Consider the following 23,481-nt stretch of genomic DNA (forward strand, 5'->3'; position numbering starts at 1 on the left):
AGATTTTGAAAAATCATTTTTACATGACAAGCATGCAATATATGGCACTAAGAGCGCGTTATCATGCTTATTATATACTACCTCACTCTTGTACTGTTATATTTAAGGTAAATCCTTATTTATGTACCACCATGAGTGAAGTAGTATGTATGGTCATGTCATATAATTCATATTCAGGTTATTCTTTTTCAGGACTTGCGAGCTTGTATCATTTCAGCAGATTAATTTAATAGAATGATCGTGGAATGAAAAATTGTCAGTTGCTAAAAAGGTATCAGCATGGAGCCAAAAAATTTCACTTTTCTTGTTCCCCTACTAAGAAAATGTTTGAGTAGTGCTTTATTTTGTCAAACCACGTGTGCTTGTATGATTTAACAGGAACAGTGTTTTGGCTCTGTCTACCTCGCTTTCAGTAGATTCACATTGGCATAATGAGAGTGTGAAATGTGCAAAGTGGAGTGTTGCTCACCTCATTTGCAGTAAAGATGTTATTTGTGTCATATACTTTCACACATGCTGGCCAAGTGATCGTTTCTTGCATTAGAAAGAGAGCAATAAAGCAGTCATCTCTGTTTAATCTAAAGTTTTGTCCTCTAGGAAATAAGATGTCTGATAGCTTTACGGTCTGTTAAAAACACTGCAACTAGATGCAGCAAAGCCCTTACGATTAGAAAACTCATGGTGATATTACAATGAGTTTTCTTAATTATTAGTTGTTGTTTTTTTTTGTATTAAACCAGTTCAGCACAAATTATGGTCTGTAACAGTCTGCAGCTATGCAACAAATCAAGTGCTGGGAATGGTCCATAGCAAAGTATTCTTCCACCAGTATTCCTACAATACTTAACTACCTATAGTAGCGGTCGAAGTATAAAACTGCAAATTATTTGCGGATGAACTTTATTTAGGTAATTATGTAGGTTGGGCTTAGTAGCTTCAACAACTTTACAGCCTCATTAAAGTTGTGATGTAATGGAAGTACCGACAGATCTTTTCTTATTGTGACGTAAATCCAAGTTTAATGGATTATCCAAAAAAGAGAAAAAGTATGTTGGTGACTTTGTTCTATCTAACTGTTGTGAATGGATTTTGACATGGGCGTTGCTCTCAAAAATGAATGAAAGCTTGAAGCTGATTGTGAAGGGGCGGGGTTTAAGCAGACAAAATTATTGGAGAAATCCAGCATATGACACCAGAGAGAAGTTTGTCGTTTCACATGATCTACATTTTAATTAAACATTAGGATGTAAAAATAAAATAAAAAAAGCACACGGATGATTTGTTCACAATAAGATCTATAAAGATCTAGAACATGCAATGAAATGAAAATGTCTATACTCTAAGATTTTCAATATAAAAAATCTATTCTTTCAGATTTGCAGGATGCTATTTAACATGCTCTGCATATGAGCCATGGTATCAATAATGAGTTGGCTATGCACAGACGGTGTCAGTATTGAAATCAGGGTTCAACTTTAGATATTTGTGATAGATTAACAGAGATTTGAGTCCTAATGGGGTAGAATGCAGGGCTCTACTGAGCCAGCTAAATGGTCTATTAAATAGCACTGGTTGATGAGGCTTAATTGTTGTTGAGGTCTGCTGAAATGCTGATGGGCATGCATCAGCCCAAATCTTTTGAGCCGAGGTATTTGTGTGAGTGGGTGCTGGATGGGTTGCATTCCGATGCTTTGCTGACTTAGGGAGGATTTGTATTTGACGCGGATGTGCCACCGGCGCTGAGTTAGAGAGCAGGAAAGGCTCATTCAATATGTCCAACAATATGAAGCAGATATTCATGCAACAGGCACATGTCTGTACAGTCAGGAACATTCATTGGTACATTGTATTATGTTTCTACATTTTATTAAAGTGCCCCTATTATGCCATTTCAAAGGTTCTTAATTTTGGAGGTTTCCTACAACAGCTTTACATGCATCAAAGATAAAAAAAAACACTTTCATTTTCTCATAATATTGCACATCATCTAATTTTTCAATGATTCTCAAATGACTCGCCAGATGAATCAGTCTCTCCAAATCCCTCCTTTTCGAGAGCCTACTCTGCTCTGATTGGCCAGACAGCCCAGTCTGTTACGATTGGTTTACCGCTTACAGAGAGTGTCGGAAACTAAACGACCATTACCATAACTGACCTTCAGCTCAGGAGGCTTCCTCAGCTCAGTCCTCAGCGATTGTACACACTAAAGACAGTAACGATGACATCAATTTTACCATATCAATCCAAGCACAAGTCTGATGATGAAACATTGGAAGAATTAGTTATTCCACCCGAATCTCCATCGCAAGGAGATTGAGCTGGACGTTTTTCAGTGAAATACACTTCTCATTTTGAGGTACATTATGAGATGTTGCAACTGTAATTCCTCACCATCAGCATTAAAAAGTGTATGTCCATCAACAAACTGATGTGTTTGACTGTTTCGTGTGCTGCTTGGGGCTGTACAAATCACCACACAATTGAAAACAGGTCTTGAGGAATTATCTTTCACAAGCAAGACTAAACATTTGTTTCTGGTTGTATTTGGTCATGATATGACTATAAGTTTAACGTTCAGAGGAGAAAGGACGCGAAATTTAAAAATACTACTGTTATTGTGTCATGAAATGTAGTTTTAATAGTTTTTCAGTCGACAATGTAGTTGTTTAAACCTCAAATCTGTGGTTTATTTATAAAGATAGCGCCTATTTAAAGTAACACCAGGTTACTTTTGCTCTCGGGGTGGGGTCCCCCTACATTTGGGAAACAGTATTGTCATCTAGACCTCTACTACTGTCGTAAACTCTGTCATCCTACATGCACGTGCAATTGTTGACAACCACGATAGCCCTGAACACTGTAGGAGGAGGTCACATGCAGGTGTTCTGCTTGCGTCTTGTCTTTAATGTCTTCATCCCAGGTACAGTGGGATATATTTCAGCATGTCATATGAATATAATTTCATGGGTTTTATTTTTTTCTAAGACAAATGATCGCGATGATCACGTTTACAAGCCAGCGTACTTATAGTAGCCTAGTCTATTGGTTACCGTTTTACTATATGATACTTCAATTCAATGTTTGAGTGGTTGATAATAACCATATATAGTCAATATTATAATATCAAGCAAGCTACCATAAATGAATCTGCAAATTTTACAAATCGATTTGCATTATAGCTTGAGGCAAGACAAATAAACAAATATCACAGACATGTTAGGTATCCTAAAATATGATTCTGTACATCTTATATATTTACTTGCAAGAATGTAGCCCCTACCAAACTTGTACACGCCGTTTAGACATAGGCTTTCATTTGATTTTTTTTTTTTTTTTTTTGCCAAGTCCGCATCGGTCGGGCACCCCTTCTCCTCCTTCAGCTCACGCCAGCGAGAAAATGCTGGCCCAATGTTGATCCTCGTTCTGCCTTTAACGCGATCACTTTCTCTTTTTCTCTTTTTGCTTTGCTCCGGTAAAACCTTTGCTTTCTTGTTTTTCTGTGCTGCTTCGGCCATGACTATAACATTTGGCTCGCACGTCCGATTTTAAGGAAGTGGGGGTGGTGGTGGAAGTGACATATAGGCCTATGCCGTAAAGCAGTCGAATTTTGTAGTTCTCTTTGTTCGCCGGTTACCCGAAACCCGAAGTTTAAAAGTACGATTAAAAACGCTACAGACCCCGTCAGGCTATGGCAGACGTGTCATTCAACCTATTGTAAGTTGATGTACCATCACAAGAGACTTGGAAATATATTATGAAGGTTGAAAAGTTACCTGTTACTTTAAAGCATTGTGAGATCCAGGTGTGCACCGGGCGCTCAGCGCTCATGTACCCCGCCTGGAACAGCCTTACCTCGGCTAGTGCTTCTGACGTTTGCCGCTGGCTCTGATGTCTCTAGTCTAGTGGTTAAACATGAGATATAATTCGTATATTTAACGGTCGATCTTTGGTCTCACAAAAAGAGACAGGGTTGTGTCATTTTATTTTATATATAGCCTATGTAGGAATATTTTAAAATATATAAATTATTTTATATATACATTCTCTTCACTGTATCTTGGCCTATATAAAATAAAATGACACATCTCTTTTTGTTAAATGTCAGTTTAATGATCAATATTAATGTTTCATATTTTTTTCATATTGTCTATATTATTCTGCAATTGATATTACATTGTATTTGCTGTTCTTATTATACCACTTGCGATTATCAATCTATTACAGATATGCTGTTAAATGATTGTACTATTCAGTCACTATTTAACTTATTATTTTTTATTGTCTATATACTGTAATTGATATTTCTTATTCCATTACTATTATTATAGTATTATACATAAACTATATGCTATTACCAATATTTGTATTATTATATTATGTACTTGTGATATTATATAATTATACTATTTATTACTATTTTATTTGCCGTATAGCCTACTGTTTGTTTATTTTATTGACTAAACTATTTACTATTACTTCTCACTTTATCTTATATTTACTATATTTGCATTCCACTGTAGTTGTACCATATCATATGTATTACCATAAAGGATCCATTAGTTATCTTTGTTATTGCTAAAATAGGGTCAATCACAGAAAATGCTTTTTCCACAATGAGAAAACTTTATTTTATTTAATGTGAAAATTAAATTATATCTCAGTATTGGGGTCTTCACAATTCTTATCCAAGAATAAAAAGCCAGATACATGACAAGCCTGAGCTTTGACAATTCCTTATTAAATATATATATATATATATATATATATATATTATAAGTAGTGCTGGGCAACGATTAAAAAATTTAATCGCGATTAATCGCATGATTTTCTTGCGATTAATCGCGATTAATCGCATTGTTACGCGCAAAATTGAATAATGAATTCTAGTAGTGTATTGCGCACTTTTGATTTAAATGTACTGCTACAAAAGTGCAATAACATGTGGTTTACAAAAACTTTAAACAAATAAGGTGCTTTTATACCAGCAGTATTCCCTTTACACAGTATCAATAAAATATTTCTTGTAAATCTCAACTTAAACATTAATGTAATCAAATCAAATATTTAAACAAAGCTATTTGCCACTGCCAGGGCATTACCTTTTATCTAGCTTGTTAAAACGAGTCCAGTTTTCTTTTTTTCTTTTTTTCTGAACAGGTATCTTGTATCAGGGAGCAGCAGAAACAGTCTATGTAGTCAAAGGGTCATGATCACTACTACAGATATAAGTCGACCAACGTTACTTCTCTGATAGCAGCTTAGGTTTGGTCATGGCATGCCATTTCCCACGTAAGATTACATTAAACAGAGGTAAAGCCCAATTTATACTTCTGCGTCGAACTCACGCCGTAGCTGTGTAGCGCGCGTACCCTGACATGCATCTCTCCAAAAATGTAACGTCAATTCTACGCGTACCGCAAGCGCTGTGATTGCTAGAACCGCTCCCCGGGTTTCACACTCTCCCTCATGTGTAATTGCGCGTCAACGCGGACAACGACGCAGATATATAAATGAAAACCAACGCGTTTTCTATAGCGTAGAGGCTCCGGCGTAGGTCCGACACAGAATTATAAATCAGCCGAAAAGAGTGAGGTGAAGTGGTCGAGCACAGGTGCAGCGACAAGCGGGTGCGTTCCTGTGAAACTGTTGCAGTCATGCTCGCCTCACGCACGCGCCCGCGCGTTGCCGAAGTTGAATTGTCTAACTTTTTTGTACACGACGCGCAGCACAAATCATTGGAAGAGAGACTGATCCTCGGCTCGCTGTTTGTGAGTTTCCAGAATCTAAATAGTTATCAGGACATCAACAGAAGGGAATTCACATTGCAGAGCATCCCCGCTAAACTAAACGCAGGCCTATCAGGTAAAGTTATGTATCATTTTAATTTAAGTTAAAAAGGCTACCGCTGCGTAGCGCACAGAAGCCGGTGCCATGGTTACTATCCATAGAGCGCCTGTCATTCACTCGCGGGGCGCTGTCTCCCTTTCTGTTCACCTGAGAGAACCTGCCAAAGCCTCTCCACTGCTTGTTTGGGTGGGTTATTTGCTGGCTGACCAACATCCCACCCCTCTTGTGATCATGGTTTGACTGTAGGCCTATGTGTATTCAGAGGCAGTGAGCAACGGACTTTCAAAATAATAATAAAAAAAACCTCTGCGTTAACGCGCGATAAAAAAATTGTCGGCATTAATTAATAAATGCGTTAACGCGATAATAACGCGTTAACTTGCCCAGCACTAATTATAAGTCTAACTATCGAGATTTTAAATAACTTAGAGATGGAACTTTTTGTACACCACGTACAAACCACTGAAATCGGTTGATAAATTAATATATATACACTCACCGGCCACTTTATTAGGTACCCCATGCTAGTAACGGGTTGGACCCCCTTTTGCCTTCAGAACTGCCTCAATTCTTCGTGGCATAGATCCAACAAGGTGCTGGAAGCATTCCTCAGGGAGTTTGGTCCATATTGACATGATGGCATCACACAGTTGCCGCAGATTTGTCGGCTGCACATCCATGATGCGAATCTCCCGTTCCACCACATCCCAAAGATGCTCTATTGGGTTGAGATCTGGTGACTGTGGAGGCCATTTTAGTACAGTGAACTCATTGTCATGTTCAAGAAACCAATTTGAAATGATTAGAGCTTTGTGACATGGTGGAAGTAGCCATCAGAGGATGGGTACATGGTGGCCATAAAGGGATGGACATGGTCAGAAACAATGCTCAGGTAGGCCGTGGCATTTAAACGATGCCCAATTGGCACTAAGGGGCCTAAAGTGTGCCAGGAAAACATCCCCCACACCATTACACCACCACCACCAGCCTGCACAGTGGTAACAAGGCATGATGGTTCCATGTTCTCATTCTGTTTACGCCAAATTCTGACTCTAACATCTGAATGTCTCAACAGAAATCGAGACTCATCAGACCAGGCAACATTTTTCCAGTCTTCAACTGTTCAATTTTGGTGAGCTCTTGCAAATTGTAGCCTCTTTTTCCTATTTGTAGTGGAGATGAGTGGTACCCGGTGGAGTCTTCTGCTGTTGTAGCCCATCCGCCTCAAGGTTGTGCGTGTTGTGGCTTCACAAATGCTTTGCTGCATACCTCGGTTGTAACGAGTGGTTATTTCAGTCACTGTTGCCCTTCTATCAGCTCGAACCAGTCTGGCCATTCTCCTCTGACCTCTGGCATCAACAAGGCATTTCCGCCCACAGAACTGCCGCTCACTGGATGTTTTTTCTTTTTCGGACCATTCTCTGTAAACCCTAGAGATGGTTGTGCGTGAAAATCCCAGTAGATTAGCAGTTTCTGAAATACTCAGACCAGCCCTTCTGGCACCAACAATCATGCCACGTTCAAAGTCACTCAAATCAACTTTCTTCCCCATACTGATGCTCGGTTTGAACTGCAGGAGATTGTCTTGACCATGTCTACATGCCTAAATGCACTGAGTTGCCGCCATGTGATTGGCTGCTTAGAAATTAAGTGTTAACGAGCAGTTGGACAGGTGTACCTAATAAAGTGGCCGGTGAGTGTATATATTTTTTTTTATCCAGAAAAACCGCAGCTCACCGTCTACTTGCATTTGATTACAGCGCAGTCTTGCCCTCCGCAAAATGGCGGGCGCGTTGACGTATCGTATTTATTATGTCTATGGGCAGATCGAGGCTTCGTGAAACACTGAAACAGTTGAAGCAAATGTGCCGTATTGTGTCGAGGCTTTGAAACAATCCGACACCTGTCTCCATGGTGACCCCTATTGGTCAGAACAGTGTAAATGCAACAAAAACCTGGGCCAAACCTTTTACAAATCTATTGCAAATGTTTTATTGAAATAAAAATCTTTTAAATGTAATTATCTAATCATCTAATAAGATTATCAAGTGTATACAGTGGTTAAATTGTGCCGGGGCTGTCCTGATGTGCCTGTTTGCAGTCAGTTGCCTACTGGAAATTGTCACATAAAATTTGATGAAAGTGATGCTTTTGAAAAACATATTTCTGAGAATAAATGAAAGATTTTTTTAAATGGCATGTCTATTTTGTCTAGGCGAATCTGAGATGAGAACAATATGGAACACGGCCGTATTTTTGTTCAGCTGCTTAATCTCGTCAGTCGACCATGATCGCGCACCGCTCGCGCATGCGCATCTAGGTGACACGGATAGATCCGTAGTTGCGCGGGATGTGGAAGCGCGCAAAAGTTCCAGAAATGCTTGGATGAGCATACCGCCCGCCTAAATTTGAAATAACGAACTTGAGCGCGCAAAAGACGCGATATGTGAACTAGGCATTCACACTGCATTTCTGAGCGTTTCCATTGTTTTCCATGCACCTGGTTTTTGATATTTGCCTGTGTCCTGGTTTTCCGTTCCTGTCTCATCCTCTAGATTTGTTTGTTTGTTTGTTTGTTTGTTTGTTTGTTTGATTGATTGATTGGACTGATTTACTGTGCTTTGACATTTTGCCTGTCTTTTACAACGATTGTGGATTACCCTTTCATTAAAACACTGCATTTGGATCCTCAACCTTCGTGTCTCGGAGTAGTTTGTTACAAAAGTTTTGCTGCCATAGTTTATACCGTGTTTTAGTTTAGGTGAGGAGGAGAGTTGGGTTTGGCTTACTGTTAGTCTGTGTGAATTACATGGGGCAGGAAAAACAGCCAAGGTCGAATGAATGGAAAAGCCCGTGCAAGGGGGATCTGGGTGATATTTCCTGACTGTGTTGATGCTGGTGTCCTGATCTAAGTGCATTGCCAGGTTAATGGAAGAATCCTACGTTCTTCACTTCACTACAGTTAGTTCTCTAACAATACCCTCCAATCCTTGATGGAAAGCAGAGTTGAACAGCCTGAAGTTGAGTTTTATCAGTTTTTTCTTTTCTTTTTTGGCTTGCTAAAAATTTTGGTTTATATGTTGTTGCTACACTGAGAGATTGATACTCTTGGCTAATAAAGCACTTTACAGGTTTCTATGGACACGGTCTACCTTACTGCAAGGGGCTACCAAAATAATTGCAAGGAATACGTTTTTCAGGGGTGGTACATTCCTCTCAGTGTGTGAAGCTCAAAGACAGCCAAGAAAAACACTTACTTTACAGACTCCTATCATTTTATTGGACACTGTTTTTTAGAAAGCTGTGCTGGCTCGATATTATCAAATTTTTGTGAAGTTAATATTCAAATTTCAATTGGTCTTTCTTTTAACACATAAAAATAATTTTAATTTGAAAGTATTTCCATATTTTAGTTCCAGGTTTAACATTCAAATTGTCATATTGAGAACTGTCAGTCTTATTAAACACTAGATGGCACTGATAGTTTTTTTAAATCAAAGATTTAGTTAACCAAACTGAATTTACTCAAGTCATCTAACTAACTGGGCCCAGTTGTTCAAAAAGTTAAATCTGGATCAGAATTATTTGGAAATCCCATGTTTTGCTATCCAGGATCAGCTAATCCATATTTCTTTTGTGCTGTTTCAAAGCAAAATTAGATCACCCTGATCCAAATACACACTTTTTCAGATTATAAGAGATTATTTGTGAGATAATTTAACGCTGTCTCTCGTGATGCTTTTGTTTGCTCCCTACTGTACGCGTTCATGTGTTTTTGAAGGAGGCATGGCTTTGGAGATGCTCTGAAGGGATATGCTTTCAAAGCTAGCTCACTATTGCTAGCCTCTCCAAACATTGCCTACCTTTAATTTGCAAACACTCAAAACATTTTAAAGTGAATGTAAAGTTTCTTGGGAGAAACTTTTAGAATGCTAAAACATTACAATACATTTCTCCTCCCACCACATAATTTTCCTCCCATCACCATGTCCGTAGCCCCTCAAGTGTCAAACAAACAAACAGATATACATGCAATAAGGTATGCAACTGTTAGAAACTGTCAACTGTTAGGATTTTGTGATCTAATCCGATTGCAGAATCCCTTTTTTCTTTTGAACAACCCATTTTGAAGATGTGATCCAATCCGATAGCTGAAATCTGACCAGATTACATTTGAACAACTGGGCCCTGATTTCAGGGACTGTATTATTTTGAATGCTTAGAAATTTGCACTTTGTATAACTGAAGATGTGTTCAAACAGGTCACGGAATCATTGAGTCAGTTGACGAGAATGATGGATGTGTTGGTTTTATTTTATTCACACAGTGTCCCTGGAGTTACGTAACACTTAAGACTCAGAGCATTTATTGATGGACTATAAACAAGTGCCAAACACAGTTTAGGATTTGGAAGATAAAGCAATTCTCCCATAACAGGACAGGGAGGTAAGTATGCAAAGCTGCTTATCATGGTTAGCACAGGCGCCAACACCTATAATGCAAGTGCTGTAGTGAAAACCGATTGAAAGGAAGTCATTAAAAAGTCCCACATTTTATTACTTTAGTTTTAGCTACATACTTTCTCAACTGAAGACCCCACACTGAATACTAATCACAATACACAGCAGCCTGAACATACACACAACACTCTAACCATGCCAGTTCCCATAGGATGTGTTCACAATGCCAGTTAGAAGTTGGTTTGCAGTGAGGGAAAGTCATTTTCCTTTTCACATAAAAAAAACCTTTACCCTCATGGGAAGACACATAATGGCCTGATAAATCATTGTCTCACTGTGGATCTAACTGTAGATTTTCTTTAATCAATATTTCTCCGACCATTTGTTAAATAATAATAATAAATAAACCATTACATATTTTCGGTCAAATGTTTGGAGTCTTATGCAAGGCTGCATTTATTTGACCAAAAATACAGTAAAAACAGCAATATCTTGCACGTGGATACTGTTTATTTTGCCTGATTACATTAGATGCTTTCCTTTTTTTGTCACATCGTAGCTGTGTGCATCTATGGCTGATTATTCTCTCAGGAAGAAGCACACAATGAATTTCTTGTCTGGTCCTTTAATGACCCCATAGATTTTGTGTGTCTACATGGCATGTGACTGCTACCTAATTCTCTCTCGAAAGAGGGAGAGGAATCAACATTTACTTGCAGAGGAAAGCAAATACCTGTGAAGGCAGATGCAGCAAATCCCTCAACCTCTTGAAATCATCCACACTTATAGCTTAGTGGAGTGATGAGACATTAGTCAAACACAGTTTGAAGTCCTGCGTGATGCGTTTAATGGGAAACTTCAGATGAAATGTCGGAGCGAGAATTTCGAATGTGTTGACAAATGGCTAATGCTGTCTGGCTGTGCCTCAGCATGTCCACATCATAATGCTTAAGTTTAGTTTTGGAGATACAGTTTTGTCATCCAGTCCCATGTGCATAAGCAACACTGTGAGTGGAGAGAGGAAATCCTCTCCATAAAGTGACCTTACATGCTTGCAAAATGACAGACAATGCCTGGATTTTCTCCAGTGGTTGCCTGTTTTACTGAGGAGAGTTTTCCGAGGAAGTGAAAGGATAGGGGAAGTTTTTTACTAATCCATACACTTGGAACTGGATAACATTAAAAGACCATTAAGTGGCAAGTTTTACACTGGGAGAAATTGGATGTAAACATAGAAAGTTACCCAGAGGGGCTTTTCAGGGCCACTAGAGAACATGTTAGTTCATTCTTTCTTCATCTGAAGTAATTAAAAGACAATAAAAAAATAATGTAGAAGATAAATGGATGAATGGAAAGATGCTTCAACAATGACAGATTTAATAAACAAAACAGCTCACTGCGACACTAACACAAAATATGCCATTTGTTCATTATCATATCTTATAGCACTTTGAGCATCACAAATATGTGTCCCCATTTTTTTTATTATAAAATAAAACTACTGTTCAGGAAGATTTTTTTATTATTTGAAAAAAATATTATACTCTTATTCATCAAGGATGCGTGAGTGTTAATGAAGACATTCATTAAAATTCATTTTTACAAAAGATTCATACTTCAAAGAATCCAGACAAAAAGTATCAGTTTCTATGAAAAATCTTAAGCAGCACAACTGTTTTAAACATTGCTGAAAGTAACAAGAAATGTTTCTTGAGCAGCAAATCAACATAGAATGATTTCTGAAGGATCATGTGATACTGAAGACTGAAGGAATGATCAATGAAGGAATGAAAAATCAGCTTTACCATCACAGTAAGAAATTACACTTTAAAATATTCAAATAGATAACTGTTCATTTAAATAATATTCATTATATAATCTTAGATCACGTAACATTTTTACATTAAAATAAAGTAATACAAAATCTCAACCTTACACTAAAGATAATCTGCAAATCATTTGTTAAGGATGTGCATGAACATGTCCTCCATGTTCCTCAAAGATATTCTAATAATACTGCAGTTATATGTATATATGATAGCTTTCAGAGGAGTGCATGTTTTAGTCCAACAACAATCAGGCATTCATACATAATCACCACAGGAACAGCTGGCTATCATCAGTTATCTATGACCACTCAGCAGCATTAACCGTGGCCTTCCTCTCGGGGGCTGTCCAGATGCCTGATGTTGATCACACACCAATCAGGTTTTTTTTTTTTCTCAAATGGGTTGTGAAAATGGAGGGAACATCTCTCTTCTGGTCGGAGGCGGGAAGCGCCCTGTAAAAATGTTTCATTTTTCCTCTAGTACAGATGTAAGTTATCACTCCTCCTCAACATACCTCATTCACAATATGTGACACTTTCTGCACAAAAATGAGAAAAATGATTTATATTCTCTCGTGCAATATATTTTACAGGGGAATAAGTGCATAGGCATGCAAACAGGATACATTTTCATCTTCATCGGTCTGACCCTCTTCAGTCTTGGTGACAGTTTGATTTTTCTTTTACAACGTCTCTGTGAAGAAACAAGTCATTTTAAAGTTTTTTTTTTTTTTTTCATATAAGAGAGCAATGGGCTGTGGATAGCTAGGTCAGGAAAGTCATTGGACTCCTGCTAAAGAGATTTTCACTGAGATCGATGACACCTTAGTTGGCATGTTAGAATCCGACAAAGACTAGTCCTGTAGAAAGACCAATAAAACCACAAATCTCACCATATATGGTCTGTGAGTGGATCATCCCGGGCCCTATATTTAATCTTGTACTACAAACAGGTCACATGAAAGTACATAAAGTTTGTCTTCTTTTCTCCTCAGTGAAGCTTATCCAGAAAGGGAGGACACTGGCACAGTAAAAAATGAGTAATTTGCTGCACATACCATAGAATATCTCCTATCTCTTGATGAAAGTTTCTTAGATGTCCTCATTAAGCATTAAACTCTTTCCCTAACAAGAAGCTTGAGACGCCAAATGGCTACCATGAGAGAGGTAATTAGATGGGTTTACTGCCTGTCTCCCATTAGCTTCCCATGATGGAATGTGTCTGTCATAGCCAATAATGAGGCAATAAGTCTTTACAGTAAACCTGTTGGCACATTCACCAGAACAAAAATGTAATATTGAAGATCCATGGAATAGTCTGTTTATTAAGAATGGTTGTTTATAGTCAAGCTGATGTTTTGGGGGAGTCAGCACACGCCTGTCTTGTTGCATTTCGAACTCTGTGCCATTTCTCACATCGCCTACAGTTTCCATGAACGATGGAAATTTAATTTGCAGACAACTTTTTACTGAGTTTTGTGCATTGCTTGCAATATATTATCCAGTATCATGGTACAGTATCTAAAATGATTTTAGATGTTAAGCTGTTTTATTGTATAAGAAAATGAATAAATGGCTCCCCTATCCACAACATAAGAACATTTTTATTCTAATATCCAAACTAACTGTGCCCATATAGTGGTATTTTAGTATTATCTACAATTATATTCTTAAATAATATTTAGATTTTTTATGTTTCAGTTGAATTTTAGCAAATATTTTGTGCTTTATTGCTCATTTGAAAAATATATTTTTATTTAGCTTTTATTTATTTTTATTTCAGTTTCAGTTTTAGTGATTCGACTTATTTCATTCACTTGCCAAGGCAACATACCTAATTTTCATTTAACTTTAAGCTTTATTTTTATATAGCAATATTTTGTTTTATTAAATGGTTTTTAATCAACAACTGCATGTAATATGCAACTGTTGAATGGAATTGGCATTCTGACTCATTGCTTTGTAGAAAGTCCCCACTGGAGGGCCTCAATGCCATGCAGTCAGCCCGGGCTAATAATGAGCCATCACACTGAGTGCTCAGAGACCTCGTTTGGCAAGGTGCAAGCTGTTTATGGGAAACAAATAGCCTGTTTGTAGTTTTGCTCAATAATTGCTCTCTTGGCCAGCAGCTGTCTGACTCTAAGCCGGTCATTGCCTTGACTGTGTTGCTTATCACACTAATTAATTGCAGGTCTCAAGCCAAGTACAGCCGCCCACTGAGTGTCCCTATCTAATCTGTATTCCTATGTATGTTTTCTTGTGCCTTTAATCAAAGAGCCAGCAAGAAGCAACCAGAGGCTGTGCTCCCATGAGGATGTGGACAGCCACAGCAGAAAACAAAGCAGCGCAGATGAGAGCGAGCAGTCAGAGTCCTGGTCCCCCCGCACCGTGCCAAGGAGACACACAGTAGGAGGGCCTCGCACTGCCGGGGACGTGATCATCATGCAGTCCTACAACATGGACCATAAGAAAGAGGCCTTTCTTGAGCATCTGAAACAGAAGTATCCCCATCACGCTTCTGTCATCATGGGGCACCAGGAAAGACTCAGAGACCAGGTAAGCTTAGCTCTGAGTCTGAAATAATACAAATTTTACTCTGGTTGGCTTTCGAAACCTCCACTAAATGCTAAATTAGGTTTTCAACTTGGTCTTAATTACTAGAATATCAAATCAAAGAAGAAACATCTAAAAGAGATGGAAGCATATGATAAAATAATATGGCAGCAGGGAAGCACAAAAACAAAGGGTTGTGAATGATGTGAATTATTGTGGATAAATATTTTCTTTAAATTTCCATTATTTTCTCTGTTAATCTCATTTAGTAATGTAGTAAATTCCATGACATTATATATTTCAATATTTCAATGAGCCAATGTTCCATGCCTTACAAGAACCTTTACAGTTGGTCCCTCAACAACACACTGATATGATTCCATATTTCATAGCATACTGACTGAGTATCCTTCCTATGATCTACATGTGTAGCCTATCTCTTGACAAATTAAAGGCGCACTGACATTTTTATTTATGCTAGTTTCCGCTTGACATTTTCATTGTATCTTTGATGGTTCGATAAGCTTGAGTGGTGTGTAGTCATATAGCCTAGCTTAAACGCTTGCAAGGGTTATTTGACTGCTTGAATAAACACTAAAAATGTGTCACGTGAACATAATATCAGATGCACAGAGGAAATGCTTACCTTGCCATCAAGTAGGCCTACTACAGCTGATATCCAATTCTCTAGTTTTTTTTTTTCAGTTCAGAATTTCTAGTATCAGTAGTTGCTTTCAAACGCCAAGTAGGCCTACAACAAATATAGCAGAACATACAAAGAGAAAGAAATACCCACGTGCAGTGTATAATTTAAAATAAAGCGCGTTACAAACCAGTGAGCGATCCTGCAATGTCACTGATGACCAAAACGTCACTTGCCATTGGTCAATTGCTGCCGTCTGCTATGTCTGATAGGATTTGATTTAGAATTACATTTAAATTGAATTAAATCAATATTTATTATTACTTTTATTATTACTATTATTATTACTAGGCTATAGCCTAAAACGTACGTGTAATAAGTCGACATGAAATTTTGACTTGAGTTGAAATATTATATTTTATGCTATATTGTTAGTTTAAGAGACAATAATACAGAACACAATTAAAATTGGTTTCTCGAAAAACGTTTAGTGATGTTTGTCCCACTGTCCGCATACCGCGATTGACCAATCAGAATTAGCCTAGAGAGGGTATTTGATCACTGATCTATAATGACTATATATAAAATTCTAAATAGATCAGTGGTTGTTATACATTTTTATATTTAAATACTAACCGTCGGTATGACGTGCTCTTGGTTGTAGTAAACAAGAAGGCGCATTTCGCAACCTCTTCCGTTGGAGCCCAACAAGTCTTTCAGGTAGGCTAAGTTCATATGTGGGTGTGTCTCTGTGTAGACGCTGATGTCACGCTTTCAAAGATCACCTCACACTCTGACTGCAGACAAACTTCTGCAGCGATCTACTACTCTTAGGCAGGAAACCACACTTGATATTGACATTTACTGTTTATTATCTGGAATATGTCCTGCTCCATTGTCTGAAGATTCAAGGTGGAAGTTTTGCATCAAGGTATTGTGAATCAAGCTAAAATGACAATTGTTTTACAGTGTCAGCAAATCAGTCTGTGTAAACTGTAGGTTACTTGTCTCAACTCGTTCTGTTGTGAAGGAAATTATTTTACTTATATTGAATCGGTTGTATCGGTTTTATGTAGTTAAATAACGCGTTCATGGGGGCATTAAACAAAATGATGAGCTTTTTACCTAATGAATGAACGCTTTGTCTTGCAAGTCGGAGTAATGGATGTGTGAAAACTAAATATGTAAGCAGAGAAGTCGACATACTGGTTCTCTTTTGGATCAAAATACTAAGAAAGAAGGACGTATGCAAAACAATTCGAATATCATGGCAGCTATCATATTATGAGATACAAAATAAAAATAAACTAACGTTACTGCTATTTCTACCCTAAAGAAATTTGGTAATATCACAAGTGTTTTGAACATGTACCATGGTGTTCTTTTTGAAGGACTCTGGAGTCCTACCATGCCAGTACTACCATGCAAATACCATGATAAAAATTATAATGTACCATCTGATACTATCACTTCACCATGTTATGTGCACAGTGCCTCCAGAGTACTTTTTGGAAGTTTCTTGGGATTTTTTCTTCTTCTTTTAACTTAAAAGAATCACTTACGCTCCCAATAACTGGTTTCTTTCAGTGCAATGTGTCTGTCTCTTGATGTGTTTTTTTATAATATATATTGCTTTTAAGCATAGTTTTGGTAAGTTTTCTTTGTGGCTGGGCACAGCCATGAGTAATATCATATCACACCCCAGGCACTGAATTAAACTGAAGCCCATCCAGCTGGAGGGAGTGTGTCTTTCATCCCCCTTTCACTCTTTCGTTCTTTCTTTCTTCAATATTCTCCAGACCCAGAGAGAATGAGGTATGATTTATCTGACCCTGCCAGTGCTTTCAAAGACCTGGCATTAGACCAGCTCAGATGAAGCATGGTCTGTGGCCATTCATCTGCCTGTGATTAGAGGAGAGTGCAGTGAACCGTGCGACCTGCCCCCCTCAAGCCCACCCTTATGCTTTAAACTGCTGTTTTCAGGCCTCTTTCAGTTTCCTGGCATTCTGCAGGTAACGCATTCTGACAATGCCCGAGTGCCAGCGTATGTCGGCACGGCTTGCTTATGCATGTGGAATAGGTAAGCAATCTTAAGAATGCGCCCATATTTATTTTATTTAATCCACAAGTAAAATGTTTAACGTACAGTTGCATTATGCATGTCTGAAATGATCCCAGCTGTCATGCACCATTAATCTGGGCACTATTTTTCAAGTCAACATAAAAGCCTATTATTTGCTCCTGTCTTGTCTCTGCACACCGGAGCGATTGTTAGTCGACTCACAATGCAACACCTGTGCAAAGATAAGATCAAACTCATATTCATCACTTTCAAGTCTCAGCCTGGACCTTCAGAATGAACGTTTTTTGGATATGCCTCCTAGTGAATTGCCAGAGCACTGTTTTCTGTCAGTCATCATAGTTTTTGACTTCGCAAAACTTGTGCATTAATGTACTTCAAGTTGGTGAGTCTGGTGTCAGTGCAGCAGTTTCATGAAGAAAAAAAAGTGAAGATGACTTCTTGGATTCTTGGGGCAGTTCCGTTTTGCATTGTTTTCCTATGTAAACATGCTAGGCAGACATCTTTGACCGTTTTTTACAGCATCTCGCTAATGACAAGATGTTCTAAAAATGCAGCACTCAAGTTAAAAGAAATTTAACTCTAGAAGTCCATCTCTAGAACTTGCGTTTTCTTTTATTGCCCTTTGTATTGCATTTTTGCATTCCATTGTACTGCTTTTCCATTGTGTTTGTAAACATGCGCTAGATGGAAATCTTTGACCATTGCACTTGCATCTTGCTTCTTTTGCAGTTTCTTGATCATTAGGCCTACAGGCAATTCTAAAAATGGGGCGCTCTGTTAAAATACGTTTTTGGGAGAGAATTGTCTCTCTCTAGACCTTGTCCTTTTTTATTACACTCTCCTGCATTTCGTGTTTTCGCATAAACATGTTTGCATGACTGTTGCACTCGCACTTCACTCGCAGAATCTCTCGCATGACACACCATTCTAAAAACGTGGCACTCAATTTCAAACTAGACCTTGCATTTTCTTCTGTTGAAGTGCCCTGTGTCTTGGGTTTTTAAACATGAGAGCTTTTTTAACCATTTTTAAACTTTAAGGGAATGTTCACACAACGTTTATTTATATTCCACTGCGCGACTTTTCCATTGTTTTATATAAATGTGCTAGACGTACGTGTTTGAGCGATAATAACCATTACTCTTAGTATCAACTTGCATACAGCGTGTCATGGAGAGTTTCGCATCTCTAATACAGACTACCTTCAGCAGAGATGAGAGATCCTCCCAAAAGTACAGCAGTATTGTTTTCACAAGTTCACACTTGCATACGATTAGAGAGAGTAAAGTTTAATGCGTATTTGGCGTGGAGTCCCCCCGTATTTAAATGGTTAGGACTAAGTGTGGAGAAGGGGTGGTGGAGGGATGCTGCAAAACTGTCAATGGATTGAGGAGAGACTGCTGAATCTATACACCTCTTATCGTTGATTGCTGAGTGCTCTCCACCCGTGTTAATTATCTGAACGTGCTTCTCCCGAACTTTGTTAATACAACATAATTTTTAAAAAATTGCATGACAAGACCTCTAAAGTGTCTTTGCAGATTTGCTCAGTCAAAACATGTGTCTTTGTAAAATAAGCTGAAGTTGAAGTACTAAAATTACTACAAGTGAAATAGAAATATTTAAAAAATGACAAAAGCACATAAAAATGGCTCAAACTTAAACTACTGAAACTGAAAATATATAAAAAAATATACAGAACCTGTTAAACTAATCTGTGGGGATGTGCAAAACCTTAGTAAATGTGCAAAATAACGCTCTGATTTAAATATAGTTCTGAAAAGATGTTTACAGAAACGTTTCGGAAATGCCTGCGTCAAACGCAGAGTCTAAGGTGTAATTGTGTGCTTCTCCCCTGACCTCATAATAGCGTTGTCACCAAAACCACAGTCAAAAATGAAGCAGTGCAGTATATAAGGATTAAGTTCCTTTGGGTCATGCAGGGTGGTAATCTGACAGGCGTGCGTGTCAGAGCAGGTCAGTGTGCGTGCTGACATTGTGATGAGACGCTCTCTGACTCAGTATATGCGTCCTTCTGCCTGTCACTTCTTCCTATTGCCGAGAAGGAAGCAATGACTTCCAGCCTCAGGGTGAAAACCCATCCTCAGTGAATTCGGCATATCCATCGTCCTACGTCTGCTGTCCGTGTGTCCAAAAGGTGTAATTGCGAGGACAACCACCACGTAGATGCACTTTGGTCTGTGAATATAAATAGACTACAAAGGATAATGACAGAGCACACTAATTGGTCTTTGTGTGTTTACTGCTTATGTGTCACTGGAGATAAATCAATCCATTTTTTCTTTTAATGCGAGCTAAATTACAAGACTGAGCCGTAATTGACGGTTGTATATCCACGTGCCATGCAAAAAAAAAAGGAGTCAGGCTGCTAATGTGCCGCCTTTTTATTTAGTAGTCATCCTTGTCATTAGTAGTTAATTGTTTTCATTTAATCTCTTTTAGTGTGGATGAATAATACTAAATGAAGTATTGTATTGTTATATTTTGCCTTTTTGTTCTCGCAGATGTTTATTATTTTACTGAATAGATCTTTGCCTGTCATTCAGCATTTCTCCACCATCCTCTCTGATCTTTCGATGGCCTTTCATTGAGCATTAAAGTTTATGACTGTCCCTCGGCTCACATCTTGACATTTAGAATACCCTACACTGTTAATAAACGTATAAACTGTTTCCAAATGTTTACCAGTGCAGAATAGATACTGTCCAATAGTGTGTTTAAAATCGTTAATTGATATAAAGTTGAATTAAATAAATAAAAAACAGAAACAGAAATCTTAAATGAAATGAAATGTTGCCTTGGCAACTAACTGAAATAAAATAAGCTTAAGCACATAAAAAAGGCTAAAATTTAAACTACTGAAACTGAAAATATATTTAAAAAAATATACAGAACCTGTCAAAAGTTTGGAAACATAAAGCATTTTTTATGTTTTTAATGTCTCTTATGCCCTTATTATTATCATCAATGTTGAAAACAGTTTTTGTTTCTTAACATTTTTGTTGAAACAGTGATACATTTAAAACATTTGTGGTAAGATTAAAAAAAGAGATAAATGAATACTTTTATTCATCAAGGATGCATTCAATTGATCTAAAGTGACTGAAGATTAAAAATTATTTATATTTAATAGATGCAAATAAATGCTGTTCTTTTGAACTTTCTATAAATCAAAGAATCCTAAAAAAAAAAGTATCACAGTTTCCACGAAAATATTAAGCAGCACAACTGTTTTCAACATTGATAATAATAAGAAATGTTTAGAATGGTTTCTGAAGGATCACGTGACACTAAAGACTAGAATAGTGATCACAGGGATACATTTCATTTTAAAATATATTTAAATAGAAAACAGTTATTTTAATTTGTAATAATATTTCGCAATATTACTGGTTTTACTTAGCCTGGTTAAAACCAGACCATTCTCAGTTGTAACCGAGTTATGGTCTGGCAAAGCGTCATAGACAAATCATTTCCAGAGGGGCGTCACCAACGGACGTCGCGGATAGACCTAAAACCAATCAGAGCGATGAAGGAGATGACGTATGCAGAGCGGAGGAGAAACATCTCCGAGTGTTGTTCTTTGCTCGGTTTTTAACAAAAAGGAAACGTTCAAATCGCTTAAAACAGACGCGATAGCTGATTCTAACGAGTGATGTTCGACGGCGGCATCCATCTTTGTAATGTGGAAAATCTGCTTCAAAATCCCAGCGCTGTCGTCATCGTGTAAAGCCCGCCCCAACGTTTCTGATTGGTGCCTCGATTTCGACGGATTGGAAATGGGCTTGAATGAGCTCTTTGCCAGACTAACTTTAAGAGCAACTTAGAGCAAATCTAAATTTGCCGGAAGTTGTCTGGGTTTTCCCAGGCTAGGTTTTACTGTATTTTTGATTAAATAAATGCAGTCTTGGTGAGCATAAGAGACTTATTTCATAACATTTAAAAAACGTGTAATGTTTCCAAATGTTTGACAGGTACTGTAAAAGCTAATTCAAAATATTAATAAATAGTATAGAAATAATGCTTAAATAACACCGCCCGAATCTTTTGGGTTGAATTATTCACACAAAAATATTGTCTTTTGTGAAGTGTTTGATGTTAGATCCAAATCTAAATGCTCTGTCTAACCTCTTCTTTGATCATTTTGTGTTGTCTTGTAGATCAGGAGTTCTGGACACAGTGTAACCCCTCAGTCTGCTGTAGGGGAGTCAGGGGAGCATCTCTCTTTGGCCCCCCTTGAGTCTTTGGAGGCCATGTCGGAGGCAGAAGCCCCCTCCGCCTTCACCCGAGGCAGCCGCTCTCGAGCGAGCCTCCCCGTGGTCAAGGCATCAAACCAGACCAAGGACAGGTCATTAGGTACAGTTCAACTTCTGACTCAGTGTTTTCACTTGTGGGAGTGTCTTTGATTTATTTCTTCTTTCTTCATTGTTGTGAATAGATATTTTTGAAGTAATATTGATTAAGTTACAAATCAAGTTTGTCAAGTTGATGTCAGATTAGTAGTTTAATAGAATTGTTGAACCTATGTTGCACAATATAGTGGATGATCAATAAGTTTGAGTGGCTGTTGTTATTTTAACACAGTGTTTGAATATTGTGAATTAATTCTTACTGAAACCATTCCAATAGCATCATTATTAAAGAAATAGTGTGTAATGTAAATTCCAACACATTGTGACAAATTGCCTACCTTTGGGCATGTCAGACAAATGTTGATGCCATTTTTAAATTCTTTGCTATTTTGCCAGCTGGCCTTTTGGATACCATACTATATATACTATACTATATTATATATACTATATTATATACTATGTATGGTAGCCTTATATACTGTATATATATATTACTTGGTAGCCTTATTAGTCTATATTCTGTTCTGTATGCATTTAGGGCAACTTTTAGTGTTATACAGCTTTACTCATTCCATAAGAGTACATATTATGCTGGTATACTGCCCTACAAAGCAAAAAGGCAGTAACTGCATTTTTGGTCAAAAATGAGTTATTATCATTTTCATGACATTCAAGGCATCCTTTGTTATGTGACAAAACATCTTATCTCAAATGTGTGTCGTTTTGGAGAAAAATGGTAGTCGTTTGTACAGTAACTGCAAAAAGCCCTAGTGAAACAAAGCAAGAGTACAGTAACATCCATTACTGTATTCTTGTTATGTTTTACCTAACAAAAAATAACCGTGTTGCTGCGCAGTGTAGTTACTGTTGCCATGGTGAACACACAGCTGATTTCGCGGCATCCTCACGGGACGGTTTTAACATTTGCGATTTCACGCTTCTAACTTCACACAAATTTAGTTTGAGATGCAGTGTTTCCCCTAATTGTTCCCCTACCAAACTAACACACACACACGAGCGCGCGCGCGCGCGCTGAAGCACGTGTGTAACGCTCGAGCTGGTTTTTTTTGCCTATATGAGGACACGGTCTTTACGGCAACCCGTCAAAATAAAAGTTCGGTTTGACCTATTTTTTACAGTCTATGGGTTTAACTTGACAGAAATATATTACTGCTGTACAGTAGAATTTAGAAACGTCTCAATGTACTAACACTAATACAAATAAATTAAGATTAAAACTTAATTTTTCTTCAATGTTTTAATTTTAACAGTAAAGCTCATTGTGCAGCATGTTGTTTGACCAAAAATGTTTGTTTTTAAAATGTTGTATAAGTTTAATAATAGTTTATAATAAAAGTTTCATGATTTCAATTAATTAGACATGATTTTTGATTACTAAAAATTTACACCACATATCCGTAACACGCCCGCTCCGCAACACTAGTTTCGCAACACAAATTTTTTGAAAATGTTGTCCAAATGGTTCCATTTATTTCAAACACAGTTTATCAGACCCAGAGCCCAAGTTGTGGCAAAGTAGTTTTGGGAGAATCTGTAGTTACTGCCTTTTCCCTTCGTATGGTGCCACGTTTTTGGTAAGTAATACAAAGCAAGAATACAGTAACTGCAAAATAGGTGTAAAATATCAAATTAAATATGAGTATTGATATGTACAAAGAATAAGCTAATATAAA

At 37.6% G+C, this 23,481-nt stretch overlaps 1 protein-coding gene across 6 annotated transcripts in view; it reads left to right on the forward strand.

Moving 5' to 3' along the window:
- Positions 1 to 14,405: 14,405 nt before the first annotated feature.
- si:ch211-207d6.2 (sickle tail protein) overlaps positions 14,406 to 23,481 on the forward strand; it is a 32,311-nt gene continuing 23,235 nt past the window's right edge. For 4 of the 6 annotated variants that reach the window (XM_056267504.1, XM_056267505.1, XM_056267506.1 and 1 more), the window contains exons 1-2: positions 16,082 to 16,262; positions 21,596 to 21,791. In XM_056267504.1, coding sequence (XP_056123479.1) covers positions 16,095 to 16,262; positions 21,596 to 21,791 — 364 coding nt within the window. In that variant the 5' untranslated portion in view covers positions 16,082 to 16,094. Of the gene's footprint in view, positions 14,692 to 16,081; positions 16,263 to 21,595; positions 21,792 to 23,481 lie in introns of those variants that run through there. The other 2 variants (XM_056267508.1, XM_056267509.1) reach the window with 2 other exon arrangements.

Source organism: Rhinichthys klamathensis, unplaced genomic scaffold, assembly GCF_029890125.1.
Source record: "Rhinichthys klamathensis goyatoka isolate OS25496 unplaced genomic scaffold, OSU_Roscu_1.1 h1tg000261l_1, whole genome shotgun sequence".
NCBI classification, from domain to species: Eukaryota; Metazoa; Chordata; class Actinopteri; order Cypriniformes; family Leuciscidae; genus Rhinichthys; species Rhinichthys klamathensis.